The sequence below is a fragment of the Narcine bancroftii genome, chromosome 3 (assembly GCF_036971445.1).
Source record: "Narcine bancroftii isolate sNarBan1 chromosome 3, sNarBan1.hap1, whole genome shotgun sequence".
Lineage (NCBI taxonomy): Eukaryota > Metazoa > Chordata > Chondrichthyes > Torpediniformes > Narcinidae > Narcine > Narcine bancroftii.
In genome coordinates, this window is record NC_091471.1 from 72,138,732 (window position 1) to 72,153,643 (window position 14,912).

Consider the following 14,912-nt stretch of genomic DNA (forward strand, 5'->3'; position numbering starts at 1 on the left):
TTGGCACTGATGGCCCGCCTCAAGTTGGCACTGATGGCCCGCCTCAAGTTGGCACTGATGGCCCGCCTCAAGTTGGCACTGATGGCCCGCCTCAAGTTGGCACTGATGGCCCGCCTCAAGTTGGCACTGATGGCCCGCCTCAAGTTGGCACTGATGGCCCGCCTCAAGTTGGCACTGATGGCCCGCCTCACCGGCCCCAACTGGGTGGACGAACTGCCTTGGGTGCTTCTGGGCATCTGCTTGACACCGAAAGAATTCCTACAGGCATCATCAGCCGAGCTGGTCTTCGGTGCACCGCTAGCTCTAACCGGTGAGTTCGTCAACGCACCTCACAACCCCCAGTCGTCACTTCATGGTCTACTTCCCCGCCTCCGGGCCCAGTTGGACTCCTTCACACCCCCACCGCTGCCCATTCATGGCACACAGGCCTCTTACGTCCCCAGCGAGCTGTATTCCGCAGAGTAAGTTTTTAAATCAGGCGGGCCGTACAAAATCATCCAGCATTCAGAATCCACTTTCACCATGGACATCAGTGGTAAGAGGGAACTGTTTACGGTGGACTGGTTAAAGCCAGCCCACCTTGACCCCACTGAGCCAGTAGTTGTGGCCTTACCCAAGAAGCAAGGCCACCTGGCAAAAAAGGACATTGGCGCCCATTCTGGGGGTGGGGGGGGGTTGACTGTGTGGCGGTACGCCATTAGGCAGGCTAACCGGCTCCACGTCACGCATGCGGCAGGGCAGCCGGCCAAAATGGCACCGTCGGGGGTTTCCTCCCGACCTCGGCACCAGGCTCAGAAGCCTGCGCTTGGCGACCCACATGATGCCCCAGTAACGTCAGGGCCCCCCAGCGCGGTTCTCAGCCAGGTCCAGGCTGGGAGTACAAGACCAGCCACTCGCCTGCAATAAATCAATTTTGCTCACTAAACTCAACCAGTCTGGTTGTGCGATCCTTCAGTTAATGCTGAGGCAGAAGTGATCAACTTGTCGAAGGCTGAGGAGATTTCTGAAGTCAAATGGCCTGTTCCAATTTTTAGGTCCTCATATTTCAAAATGCAGATTTTAAAAATGAATCAAGGAGAAGCAGTGGCTCACAGAAATGAATAAATGTATTCCATGAGAGAAAATTACTTACAACTTAAGAGACAATTATGCACAATATGAACAAATTTGGGACCCATATACAAAATTTTTTGGTAATTGCAATCTTGGGCTTCCAGCTCTTAACAAGATATAGAATACGCAAGGAAAAAGTGAATCACACAACATTTAAATGACATGCTCCCTCTTTTTTTATATTTTCTCTTTTCTTTCAGTAGTTTTCTCTTCTCTCTATAGTTATTGGGGGTGGAAGGGAGGGGGGGGTCAGGGAGGAAATGTAAAAAGTCACTATGTTATATATACGTACAAAGTTTGTGTAAACATTGTTAGAGATTGGTTATATTTTGGCATATTAAATAAAAAAAATTTAAAAAAATAAAAAGGAGGAGCTGTAACAGGATTAAAAAATTCTGCTTTGGACAAAGAAAATGTTGAACAAGTACTTTAAAGGAAAAGAAGGCTATTTTGAGTTTGACAATGAGAAATGATTGACATTTTCCCTGTTTGAATCATACAACTTCCAGGGAAAGTAATCATTACCTCCCTCCCTCTATTCCTCCCATCTTCTCTGCAGTTTCAAATATACCCATTTTCTGACTTTCCAAATTTCTGAAGTTCTCAACCTGAAACTTTAATCCTTATTTTTCACTACTTGGATACAGCCTTACCTGAAACTTGTCAGCTGTCAATGTCTTAAATATTCAGCCTACTTACTGCTGAGTTATTATATGTTGCATCCAATTCAAATGCTGATTGGATTCCCCAACAAATCAAGCCCTGAACAAGATGAGTGAGATCTGCCACAGGATGCACAAGCTAGCTCATTTGAATTTCAATGAGATGGCAGTAAGGAGTAAATTAGATCAAAATAGGTGCTGATCAAGATGGCTGATATTATGCTACATCCCAAGGTCAAAAATAATTCAAAATTGCAAATGGTTTAGTTTTAGACAGATACCATCGAGGTTGATGGGTGGAGAATATTCATTGAAGAAAGATCCCCCATGATTACCATAACATTGTCATTCTGACATGCCTTCTCATGCTGTTGTAATTTGTTGTTCAAATTCCAGCTACAGTTTGGAGGTCTGTATAACAGCCATTTCTTAATTCAACCTATAATATCCTCTATCCTTTTGAAACACTTCTTCTTTGAACAGTCAACTCCCAATGACATGCATCCTTTAGCTAGACTCCATGATGGCCACAACATCATACCTGCCATTCATGCAGCTGTTCTACAAGGTCATCCATTTTGGTCCTTTTGTTGCATGCATTTAACAGTAAATACAAAACCTTTAGAACTTTATTTGTTATATTTGACTGTGTCCCTGTTGAATTGTAACACATTCTCATGGCTGCAATTTTGCCGTCTTTCCACACAAACTCCCTTCCAGCTGACCCTACTTGTACGCCAACCACCTTTTTCTCTGATACCTCACTTTGTTTTCCATCTTCCTGCGAATATAGTTCAAACCTTCCCACAACACCTCCCCACACCCATGTTGGAATCAACGCCAAGGGAAAATATTCTGCAAAACTTACTTCAACGGTTTTCATCTCAAACATGGGAAGTGGACTATAAATAAACAAAGCTGCATCAACTTCTCCCTCACTGTCACCTCCATGATCTCCCGTTTCTGTCATTCCATGATCTCCCATGACAACCAGCAAGGTATCGTTTTGAAGTGTTGCAATTAATGTCCTATCAAATACACAAAAAAAATTACAAGCACAAGTTATTTTGCCCTTTTTGTTTTACAATTTTCAACAGTTTAAACTGGTGTTGGAGTACTTACTTTTTTTGAATATTTTATTTGTACAATTTAAAAAGTCAAACAAGTCCAATGAGACAATTAACCAATGCATTTAGCAACAATCCTTGTTGACTCTAATTGTAAGCAATCCCCCTCCCTTAGAAAAAAAACAAAAGATAGATATAATAGTTTAGAAAAACAGAAATAATAAGAGAAAGATCTGCCAGGCACCTTCACCAATCTCTCAGGCCTAAAAATTATATGACTTTTCTGGATCAGGTGAGAGGGCGAGGGGAGGGGAGGAAAGCAATCAAAGATTAATCCCTACATGCCAAATATCCATAAGTACGTCTTATTTATTCCTCATATTATCAGTTATTTTCTCCAGGGGGACACAGTTTCACATTTCCATATTTGCTGTACTTACTTACTGCAAATTATGTAACATTGACTTTAAGCCCATCCTGCTACCTTGACATTTCAAAAATGTACAAAAGCTTTTATTTTTTTTGCATCTTGCATTTTAGTCAAAAATAAACTAATTCACCATAGATTACTTATCACAGTGCCCTGCTTTAATCACAAAACCTGTTTCAAGGCTTTCAAAAGTATAACTTTGTTGCTATAATAAAGTAGATATAGTTTGATATTTCATTTCTTGACCATTCCCTGTAATGCAGGAAGGAAGCTCATTTTCTCCCATCATTGAAACCCATGGCCCAAATGTGAATGGAAGACTAGGTAGAGATCCAGGACCAACAAGGCAAACAATATCCCTCGATATTACAGCACAATGACAAGATTCAGAAAATACTGAGAAATAAAGGAATTGGATCAATTCTATTGTACCCAGCGACCCTGAAAATATTCCTGGCAACAGGAAGAACATTTTTCACCGAGGCCAGAGAGGCACTGAAATTCATCACCCAGAAAAATCTCCAAGGAACACGGGGAGAGAAGGGCTTCAAGCTAAAGGCTGTATACAATGTAGAACAGTTGAAACAAATAACAGTTTAACAAGCAAATATTTCTTTTTAATTAAGAAAGAGAGTTCGCTGCGAGCTCTGGGGCAACTAAATTGATGGGAATGTAGAGGATGGGTGCAATGGGCACGCCCCGGAATGAGAAGGGCAGTGGCGCCAAGAGCTTTTGTGTTGGTGTCAAGGGAGAAGGGAGGGTTGGATCTGGGGGAGAAAGGAATAAGGGTCATACATTATTTGTTTGGAACTTTAAAATATTTTGTCTTAATATTTTAGGATTTCATTTCCATTTAGCCAGCAGGACCAAAAGGAAAAATACTACAGATTGAGCAAAAGGAAGGTATTCAATGAGAGAAGGGGGGGGCTAATCAAAGGAAAAAGAGCTGGGGCAATGGATGAAATGATGAAGTTCTTGAGCTTTAATGTTAATAGCTTAAGAGAGTCTTGGCACACATTTTAAAAAATGACGGTGGGTGTGGCCTTTCTACAAGAGACCCAACTGATGAATAGTGAACATCAAAAACTTAAAAGCCTGGGTGATAGCATCCTCCTTTAGCTCCAAAGCCAGGGCAGTAGTCATTTTAATAGCGAAAAACATCCCGATAAACGTCGAGGACACTGTCATAGACCCAGCGGGCAGATTCGTAATAGCACACTGTCAAATATATTCGGAACACTGGACACGCATGAACATGTATGCCCCCAATTTTGACAATGAAAAATTCATACAAAATGTCTTTTTGCAATTGGCTAAAGGACAGGAAAATGTCTTAAATGGAAGGGATTTTAATTTTTGCCTGGATCCGGCAATAGACAAAACAGCCAAGAAAGTGACATGAGCTTGGGCAGCAAAAACAATGCTGGCTTTCATGAAAGAGTTAAATCTGGTGGATGCTTGAAGACGATGGCATCCAAAGGAGAGGGATTATTCTTTCCACTCGAAGCAGCACAACCCTTACACCAGAATTGACTTGTTTCTTGCCTTGGCTCAGCTCGAAGATAGAATTGTAGAAACTGAATATGATCAGATTATTCACTTTAAATATCATCATGCATGATAAACAGGCCAAGGCATACTGGTGTTGCCTCAATCCGCTGCTATTGAAAAAGCCAGAGTTTTGCAACTATGTTAGAGCTCAAATAGAATTGTTTCGCGAAACTAACTGTGCCTCCACTGCTCATAAAATTTTGTTATGGGATACATTGAAAGCTTACCTGAGAGGACAGTTAATTGGGAATACTAAAAGTATTAAAAGAGAACATACCAGGGAGGTCAATTAATTGGAACAAGAGATAACTCATTTGGAAAAGAACTACCAAAGATCAGGCTCTGAGGGAACGTACAAAACACTAATAAATGAAAAGCTCAAGTAGAACACTTTGCAAAGATATAAAATGGAAAAAGTGATATTAAGATCTATGCAAAGGTACTATGAGCTAGGGGAAAGAGCCCATAAGGTATTGTCCTGGAAGTTGAGGGCAGAGGAATCCGCAAGGATAATCAACGCAATTCAAACAGGGCCAGGCAGGATTTTGTATAAGCTTAAAGAAATAAATGAAGTATTCAGACCACATGTGTCAAACTCAGGCCCGTGGGCCAAATTTGGCCCATGATATAATTATATTTGGCCCGCAAGATCATATCAAATATGTATTAGAGCTGGCCCGCTGGCCGCCGCGCCAGTATAGCGCATGCACAGCTAAGACTACAAATCCCAGAATGCTTTGCAAATGCGTTGACCCGTCAGCTCGCTAATCGCCCCCACCTCCTCTCTTTACTTTCATTAGCATCTGCGACCTGTCGCCCAACTCACATGTAATAAACCCTTTACGGAAAATGGCCAAACGAAAGACAGAAAACAGGACCTTTCAAGACAGGTGGGAGGCAGACTATATGTTCATCATTTTAAAAGACAAACCTGTTTGTCATTGAAGCAAGTTGTTATTTTTTTGACTTGTTGGCTTGTGGAAAAAAAAAATTAAAAAGGAGCTTAAAGGCTATAGAGAAATATTATTTATTGAATATTTTATTTCTCATTTGTTAATGCTTCTTCTGGAAAGAGTTTAACCAAAACTATTATTAAACATTTATTTTAATAAGAAAAGTTTAACATTACATATGTTGAAAGAAGAGAAAACATGCAGATGTTGTTGAAAATTTTCAATAAATATTTAGTTTGGCCCACGATTTAGTCCAAGTTTGTAATTTTGGCCCTCTGCGAATTTGAGTTTGACACCCCTGGTTTAGACAGTTCTGCACAGAATTCTATAAATCTGATTTGAAGAGGGATTGGACAAAATGGAAGAATTCTTGTCCAACCTGAAATTGTCTAACCTGGAATCTGAGGAGCAAGAGGGGTTAGATACTCCCTTCTCAAAAGGAGAAATACTAAAAGCATGGAGCTTGTTGCAGACCAATATATTTCCAGGGGAGGATGGGTTTCCTCCTGGGTTTTATTTAGAATTTAGAACTTTATTTAGAATTTAAGGACCTGTTAATGGCACTATTTATGGATGTGGTAGAACAAGTGTCCGAGTCCCATACTCTCCTGGAGTCTTTTTCAATGGCAATAATTATAGTAATTCCTCAAAAGTATAGAGATCCAATGAGGTCATCTTCCTACAGATCAATCTCACTTTTGAGCATGGACTACATTAGCTAAAGCTTTGGCAAATAGATTGGCTCTGTATTTACCAAAACTAGTAAATCTGTATCAGGTGGGGTTCATGCAGGAAAGACAATTGGCAGACAATGCAAGTAGGTTACTTATAATACACTTAGCATAGTCAAGGTTGGATCCTAGTATAGCCATGTCACTTGATGCTGAGAAAGTCTTTGATAGACTGGAGTAGGATTTTTTTTAGTGAAATTGCTGGAGAAATTTGGATTTGGACATTCATTTATAATTTGGGTTAAAGCACTGTTCAGCAAACCCAAGGCCAAAGTTATCATTAATGGCCAGACATTTCAGCTTTCCCACTGACCAGATCCAGTAGACAGGGTTGTCTGCTATCCCCTGCTCTATTCGCTTTGGCAGAAGCCATTCGCTGGGATCCAGACATTAAAGGGTTTAGAGTGGGCTAGGAAGAACACAAAATCAATTTGTTCACAAATGAAGTTTTCATATATTTGACAGGGCCATTGGCCAGGTTGCAGACTATACTGGAGAATTATGGCAAAAAATTCGGGATTCAAAATTAATTATGATAAGAGTGAAATAATGCCACTAACAAATGGGGAGTATGAGAAATACCACCAGGAGAGTAAGTTCAAGTGGCTACAAAAGGGGATGAAATATTTAGGAATATGGATTTACAAAATTATACAAATTGAACCATCTCCCCTTGCTTGGAAACATTGAGGAGGATTTGCGCAGGTGGATGCATCTGCCTATCACGTTGATGGGTAGAGTCAACTGCATTAAAATGAAAGTGATGCCAAGGCTACACTATCTCTTCTAATCTTCGCCCATACCATTGCCCCAGAGGTTTTTTCAAAACACTCAATGGATGTGTTAGACAATTCCTGTGGAGGAACAAAGTAGGTAGAGTCTTCATAGACAAATTGACCTGGGACTATAGCCTGGGAGGGATGAGACTACCAGATTTAAAAAAATTATTGGCAGCCCAGGCGAGGTTTATCACCTTGTTCTCTGAAGGGGACAGTTTACCCTCCTGGGCACAAATTGGTCTACACACAGTAGGGAGGAGAGAGCAGGAGACATTATTTACAAATGGGATACCAAATTAATAATACAAAAAATAGACAACCCGATATTAAGGCACTTAATTTGAATGTGGCAAAAAAAATAAACCAGATTATTTAGTTAAAAGTAGGGCTGTTTCCTAAAACGCCCCTAACACAGAATAAGTTAATCCCTATGACTATGGGTAACAAGATCCTGGACATCTAGTGCCAGAAAGGGATCAGGTGTACCGAGAACTCTAACGATAAGGGCGAGTTCATGTCATTCGAGCAATTAAAAAACAAATTCGACCAATCAAACAAGACCTTCTTCAGCTATCTTCAATTAAGATCTTTTTTGAGGGACAAATTAGGTCCATCTATGGCCCTGCCGCTGTGTAGTTACATGGAGACTCTAATTTGAAGGGAGATCACATGTAAATTTATTTCAGCTCCAAAATGAGAGCCCAAAACCGGGTCTCCATAAAGCGAGGCAAAGGTGAGAGTCTGATTTGGGAACAAAAATTCCTGAATGATGCTGGTCTGACCTCTATCAGGACAGCATGAAGGCTGTTATTAACATCAGATATAGACTGGTGCAATACAACTTTTTGCACCAGTTATATCTCATGCCACAAAAATTACACAAGGTCAAACCGAAAATCCCTGACTTCGGTTTTAGATGCGGCGTTAAGACAGGAACTTTTGTGCATTCAATGTGGCTATACACCAAGGTGAGACCCTTTTGGGTAGAATTCAGGGACATATTGAAAAAAAAAATTCACAGGGGTGGAATATCCGCAAGACCCTGCTCTGTTCCTTCTGGATGACATTACTGACTTGTGTCTAAAACAGTCTAAACACCAAATTCAATTTGTGAAGGTCACCTTGGCAGTGGCCAGGAAGTGCATAATGGTTACATGGTATTCTGACTCTCAGCAAGATGGAGTATGGAGTTGCAGAGCTGCGTCCCCCTGGAGAAAATTATTTATAACTTGAGGGAGAAATATGACACATTCATTGAGATATGGCAGCCATACCTGTGGCACATCGAAACGCGGGTGCGATTTGCCTCCCAGAGTCTTTATCGACAGGAATAACAGGACTTAACAAGTCCTGAAACACTGAGAACGAAGAGTTAACTTGCAAACCCTGCTGACTACCCCTTTTTTCCCCCTTCCTCTTCCCTTATATACTTGTTTTATTATTTATAAAAAGTGATATTTATGTTTTTTTTCCTGGGTAAGGACTCAGTAAACAATAATCTGTAAAAGGGGAGGTTTGTTCCCCCTATACCACTTGGTTAATAAGAGTCTGTAAAATTATAAATAAAATTTTCAAAATTCAGACTGCAGTTACAGTGTAAATTGGACAGCAATCTCTGAAGTGCATGTGCAGTTAAAGCATGGAGACATTGCTATGAGCCATTCATTTTCCCTCCTGCAAAGAATGCTTTTTGTTGTCTTCTCCAGTACAATCTTTTTTCATGTAATAAAGGCCTAAAGGCAGCACAATTTGTTAAAGTTTAAGGGAGTTATTAAAATTGCATATTAAACTATAATAATTGCCACTTAAAAAGTAAAAAATTAGTTGCATGGACTACATTCATTCAAATATTTCAAATTCAAACTAATTTACAAGAATTAAACAGCTTCAATTGTTATCTCGCAGGTGTTCTAATTTTTCATACTTGAAAATATTTTAAAAGTAAACTGAAAAGTGCACTTAATTTGCAGAGATTGAAATTTTTAAAAATGCAACAGACTGCTCAGTGTCTTGGGTGTTTCAGTATTCTGGCCATCAGATATACCTGAAGTGACACTTCACTGTTGCTTAAGTCAGAAGAGGGTACACCTTTCTCGATCTTTAAGTCAACTGTAGCAAGTGCCAATACTTGGTTAAGTACAACAGCCTGTCCATTCAATTTATTGCACATACCAAAAGCACTGCCAGTCAGGAACTCATCTGTAAATAGTGAAAGGATTATTCCTATTGGCTGGGAAATTTGCCTGCCAATTCTATACTGAATTAAATCTGGTTAAAGTGTACTAATCTTATTAAAATGGATAGCAGAAATCAGCTCTTCGTAGGTTTATTTTTCCCTTGATGCAAGTTAGTTTAAATATTGTTTATGTGCATCTTTTAGTGGTTTAACTTCTACATATTTACATAATTTTACTTTTTGTTTTAAATGGGTCAAGAGTGATTTTTGAATGTCAGATCATAAATCGAGGAATAACCCCTCTTCAGCTGTCAGTTCATTTGGCCAAGTACACAAGCAAAACTCCTTAACCAGCTGAGCTTCCAGGGAAAGACAGTAGGCCAGGCCCCACTAAATAAACATTTTGGCTTAGAGGAAGGCAATTAGTGAAATTAATACATACTTGTTTTAAGTGTCCTGGAAGGACAAGTCACTTGCCATTCAGCATGGCAATGGCTGCTCTGCTCCAAGCCTCAACTTTTTTTTTGCAAAATGTCACCACAGCGCCCAATTCCCCATTCTTTCAAGAAATGTGTCATCTTCAGGTACCTCCATTGATTGTTCCTTCACAACCTTCTGAAGCAGAGGATTCCAGGGACTTGGCACCCCTAGTAAATATAAATTCCTCTGCACCTGCTTTAAATGACTGCCCCCAAAATTTTAACTATTTTTCCTTGTTTAGGACTCTTCCACTGGAGGAAGCATCTCTACATTTATCTTTTCATAACCTCCGGATCTCATCTGTTTCAACATAATCACCCCTCGTTCTTCTAAACTATGAATAGAGTCATTGGTGAAAGGACAACCCTCTAATCCCAGAAATAAGCCTAGTGAAACTCAACACAGTAGTCTCAATTATTCCTCAAGCGTAATAATGCTTCTCCATTTCTGTATTCCAACCCTCTTGTAATAAAGGTCATTTTTAACATGAAATTTCATATTATTTAGCCTTGCTCCTTATGAAATTATTCATTGCTGACCTTCCTGGACTACCTTCAAGATATTATTTATGAAATTTAACCAATCTTAAAAGGCTAAAATCTATTAATACAACAGAAGGTAAAACTAATAATAGCTTGTGGCAATGCACATACTCATAGCAAACCGGCCCCGCTTGTACTGCCGCGCTGGCGGGGCAGCTGTGAGTACATGGTGCCATCAGGGTACCTCCTTGCTTCATGGTTTGAACTGGCCGACGGTTCCTAGTAGATAACGGAGCAGAGCTGAGCATTCTCCCCCCGACAGCCCTCGAGACCCACACCAGAGCACGGGGTCATACTCTGCGGGCAGCCAACGGATCTGCTATCAGGACCTTCGGAACCCACAGAGTGCAGATCCAGATCAGAAAGGACAGGTTCCACTGGAAGTTTGTGCTGGGCTCAGTGGGCACGGTGCTGTTGGGGGCCGACTTCCTCTGGGCGCACAGTCTGTTAGTGAATGTCAAGGGCAAGCGGTTAGTTAACGCCCACACCTTTCAATCCATCCACTTGGATGCCAGAGATGCGTGCAAGCCAGGAATAGCCGCCATCAGCATCCCCAAGGACGAACACACAAGTATCCTTGATCAGTTACCTCCATCCTGCAGCCACAGTTCACTGCCGCCATGCCTCAACATGGAGTCTACCATCACATAGCAACCCAGGGTCCCCCGCTTCATGCCAAAGCCAGGCGATTAACCCCAGAAAAGCTACAACTGGCCAAAGAAGAATTCTTCCAACTGCAGGAACTGAGAATTGTCCGTAGATCCGACAGCCCCTTGGCCTCCCCCCTGCACATGGACCCCAAAACTTCAGGGGCTTGGCACCCTGCGGGGACTACCGTCACCTTAACGACGCGACCATGTCAGACCAATAACCCATCCCTCATATTCAGAACTTCTCGGCGAACTTGCACAGCGCCCAAGTGTTCTCAAAGGTCGACCTGGTACAGAGCTACCATCAAATCCTGGTCCACCCTGATGACATCGGCAAGACCGCAATCGTTACCCCATTCAGCCTTTTCAAATTCTTGCAGAGGCCCTTCAGGTTAAAGAATGCGGCCCAAACCTTTCAGTGCCTGATGGACGCGGTGGGAGAGACTTGGACTTTGTGTTCATCTATCTCGATGACATCCTCATCACCAGTCGAGACCGCAACGAGCACAAGGTCCATCTCAGCGCACTGTTCGCTTATCTGGCAGAGTTCGGCGTCACAGTCAACGTAGCCAAGTGCCAGTTCGGCAGGCAGTTCCTGGGCCATACCATCTCGGCAGCCGGAGAAGGTTGCAGTAGTGCACCAGCTCCCAAAGCCCACCACCCTCAAGGGCCTTCAGGAGTTTGTTATCATGGTGAACTTCTACCACCCGGGGCAGCCCGCATCATGCTGCCGTTATTTGCGCTGATCGCCGCAAAGGACAAAGTCCCTGTATGGCCAGAAGAGGCGGAGGGCACTTTCGCTGCAACGAAAGACGCTCTGGCGAGCACCACTCTATTAGCCTGCCTGCAGTCAGATGCTCAAAGCACGCTCTCAGTGGACGCGTTGGCCACAGCCATTGGGGGCATTCTGGAACAATGGGTCAACGGCCAGTGGCGCCTGCTAGCCTTTTTCAGCAGACACCTCCGTCCTCCGGAACTAAAGTACAGCGCCTTCGACAGGGAGCTCCTGGCCCTGTATCTGGCCATCAGGCATTTCCGATATTTCCTGGAGGGCAGACCATTCACCGTGTTCACTGACCACAAGCCGCTCACACAAGCCCTCGCGATGGCAAAAGACCCCTCATCGGCTCGCCAGCAACGGCACCTATCCTATGTATCAGAATTCACCACCGACATCCGGCACCAGGCAGGTAAAAACAATGTTGTGGTATGCACTTTCGCAGACCGGCATCCAAAGCCTTGCCTCCGACCTGAATTACGCCCAGTTAGCACAGGCCCAGAGGGAGGACATGGACACACAGGCCATCCACACCACCATTACAGGACTCCAACTTCGGGCCCCCCGGTTGCCAGGCAGCCCAGACACGCTGCTCTGCAATATTTCCACCGGCTCACTGCGCCCTGTAGTCCTGCCGCAGTGAAGGTCGCAGGCTTTCAGCATGGTCCACGACTTGACCAACCCCTCGGTCAAAACATCAGTTCAGATGGTGACAAGAGCGTTTTGTGTGGCATGGGCTCATAAAATAAATAGCCCAGATGGCGAGGAGCTGAATGCAGTGCCAGACCTCCAAAGTACATCGTCACACAAAAGCCCCGATACAACGGTTCGACTCTGCTGCCAAGAAATTCCAACATATACAGGTGGACATCGTGGGTCTCCTGCCGGTGTCCAGGGACGCCCACTACTTGTTGACAGTGGTTAACCAAGCGTCAAGGTGGCCGGAAGCCATTCTGCTGAAAGACACTTTCGCCTATTGACGTGTGCCAGGAACTTACTCGCTCACTGGATCACCAGGTTTGGAGTCCCGGCGCACATTACCAGCAACGGACGTGCCCAATTCACATCTACTCTCTAGACACAAGGGGCGAGCCTTTTGAGGGTCAAGCTCCACCACACCACGGCATATCACCCTCAAGCCAATGGCCGAGTGGAGCGATTCCACCAACACCTTAAGTCGGCCCTCATGGCTCGCCTCACCGGCCCCGGTTGGGCTTATGAGTTGCCCTGGGTTCTGCTCGGCATCAGGACGGCCCCGAAGAAGGATCTGCAGTTATCATCCACGGAGTTGGTTTACGGCGTGCCATTGTCGCTACCTTGAGAGTTTTTCGGCCCAGTCTCAGAATCAACAGAAGACAATCCAACCTTATTGGCAGACCTTCGGAGTAAGCTCGCCACTCTAGCTCCACCCCCCCCCAACCACCTCCGTCGCACCACAGTGGCTGACCATCCTGCCTGTCCAAGGAATTTGACACAGCTGAGTAAGTTTTCGTCTGGTGAGGTTCGCACACTGCGCCCCTATGAAGACCCCTACTGTGTCCTGCAATGATTGGGCAAGACATTGGGGGCAAAGGAGAACTATTCACGATCAAACACCTCAAGTTGGCGTACCTGGACTCCACTCAGCCAGTTCAAATGGCCACCCGCCCAAGTGGCAAGGCGCATGAGCCGGTTCTGGGGGGAGGGTTGTGTGGCGTTGCACATACTCGTAGCGAACCAGGCCCACTTGTACCCCCGCGCCGGCAGGGCAGCTGCAAGTACATGGTGCCATCGGGGGACCTCCTTGCTTCATGGTTTGAACTGAGCACATGCCTCAGGCAGCATGATGACATCACTGTCCATGCTGCCCTTAAAGGGGCACTCACGGATTTTGAATTAAAACGTTGAAAACCCCCAACATGGTGGTTGAGTGTTTCTTTCCTCATAGCTGCCACTACAAGCTTGTGATTAACAGACCCAATGTAATGGGGGTTGGTTCTGCAACTTGCATTGCAAGGTGAAATTATATTAAGTCGCGATCTACCTGTACAGGTAGCATTTTGCGTCACACATGCCTGGAGGCTCCCGGCGGCAGCAGTGGTGGGGGGAGGAGGGGGTCAACGACCCCACTCCTGCTGGGAGCCCAAGCTGACACCTGATAATTTGGGGCAGAGGTGTCACTTCATAAACTATGTTGTGATTTGGAACTCGTGCGCAGATTGCCGTCGCTCTTTCGCCCTCTTCAATCTCTCTCTCCCTAGCGACACAATCTGTGCATGCTTTGCAAATCACTTTTTAAAAAACAAAAAACAGCATTGAGTCCAACAAAGCACACTCCCTTGATGTCATTACAAGGGGAGCACCAAAATGATGATGTTGACTCGCAGGCATGGTGGTGGTAGCGAGCGATCTGTGTGCACTGATTGGACGGAAGCATTTATTTAAGAGAAAGAAATCACATTGATGCCAGGTTGACCCTGACTTACCTTTAATCAAAATGGATTCTGATCATCACAACTTTGAAATATTGCAAGTTGGAACATCTTTAAATCATGGTCTTTCCTAACACGTTGGCCAATTACTAATTATTCATTCACCAGATCATTGTTTGCATGAAAATTTCCTGTATACAAATTGACTATTGAAATCATCTACTTAGGGAATAAATCTCTTAACATGTACCCATATTTCAAAATCCTGCAAGCTATAATAATGACTAGACCATTAAAAACAGAAAATAAATGGATTCCAAAATGCCATTTGGATACCAAATCTGCATTTCTTCGAATCAGATATACATTTTAAAAAAATTAAACTTCCCAAGAGATTTAGGACCAAGTGGAATTTAAATCAGAGCTATACCTTTCTAATTTTATTTTATGTTTCATAGGGAAAAAGTGCTACCTTGGGACTATTTTTGAAAAATTCATTTTCTTACACAAGATGCTATGGATTTTTTTTTTTTTTTTTTTGTTAATGTGCCCAAATGATAACTTTAACTTTTTCTGCCTGTCAACAAAG

At 43.3% G+C, this 14,912-nt stretch overlaps 1 protein-coding gene and 1 long non-coding RNA gene across 3 annotated transcripts in view; one reads left to right on the top strand and one right to left on the bottom strand.

Moving 5' to 3' along the window:
- The window catches only part of LOC138757250 (uncharacterized), a 124,787-nt gene that overhangs the window by 99,047 nt on the left and 10,828 nt on the right, over window positions 1-14,912 (top strand). The window lies entirely within an intron of this gene.
- pigo (phosphatidylinositol glycan anchor biosynthesis, class O) overlaps window positions 1-14,912 on the bottom strand; it is a 57,622-nt gene that overhangs the window by 31,875 nt on the left and 10,835 nt on the right. For both annotated transcript variants that reach the window (XM_069924260.1, XM_069924261.1), the window contains exon 4: window positions 2,644-2,803. In XM_069924260.1, coding sequence (XP_069780361.1) covers window positions 2,644-2,803 — 160 coding nt within the window. The remainder of the gene's footprint in view (window positions 1-2,643; window positions 2,804-14,912) is intronic.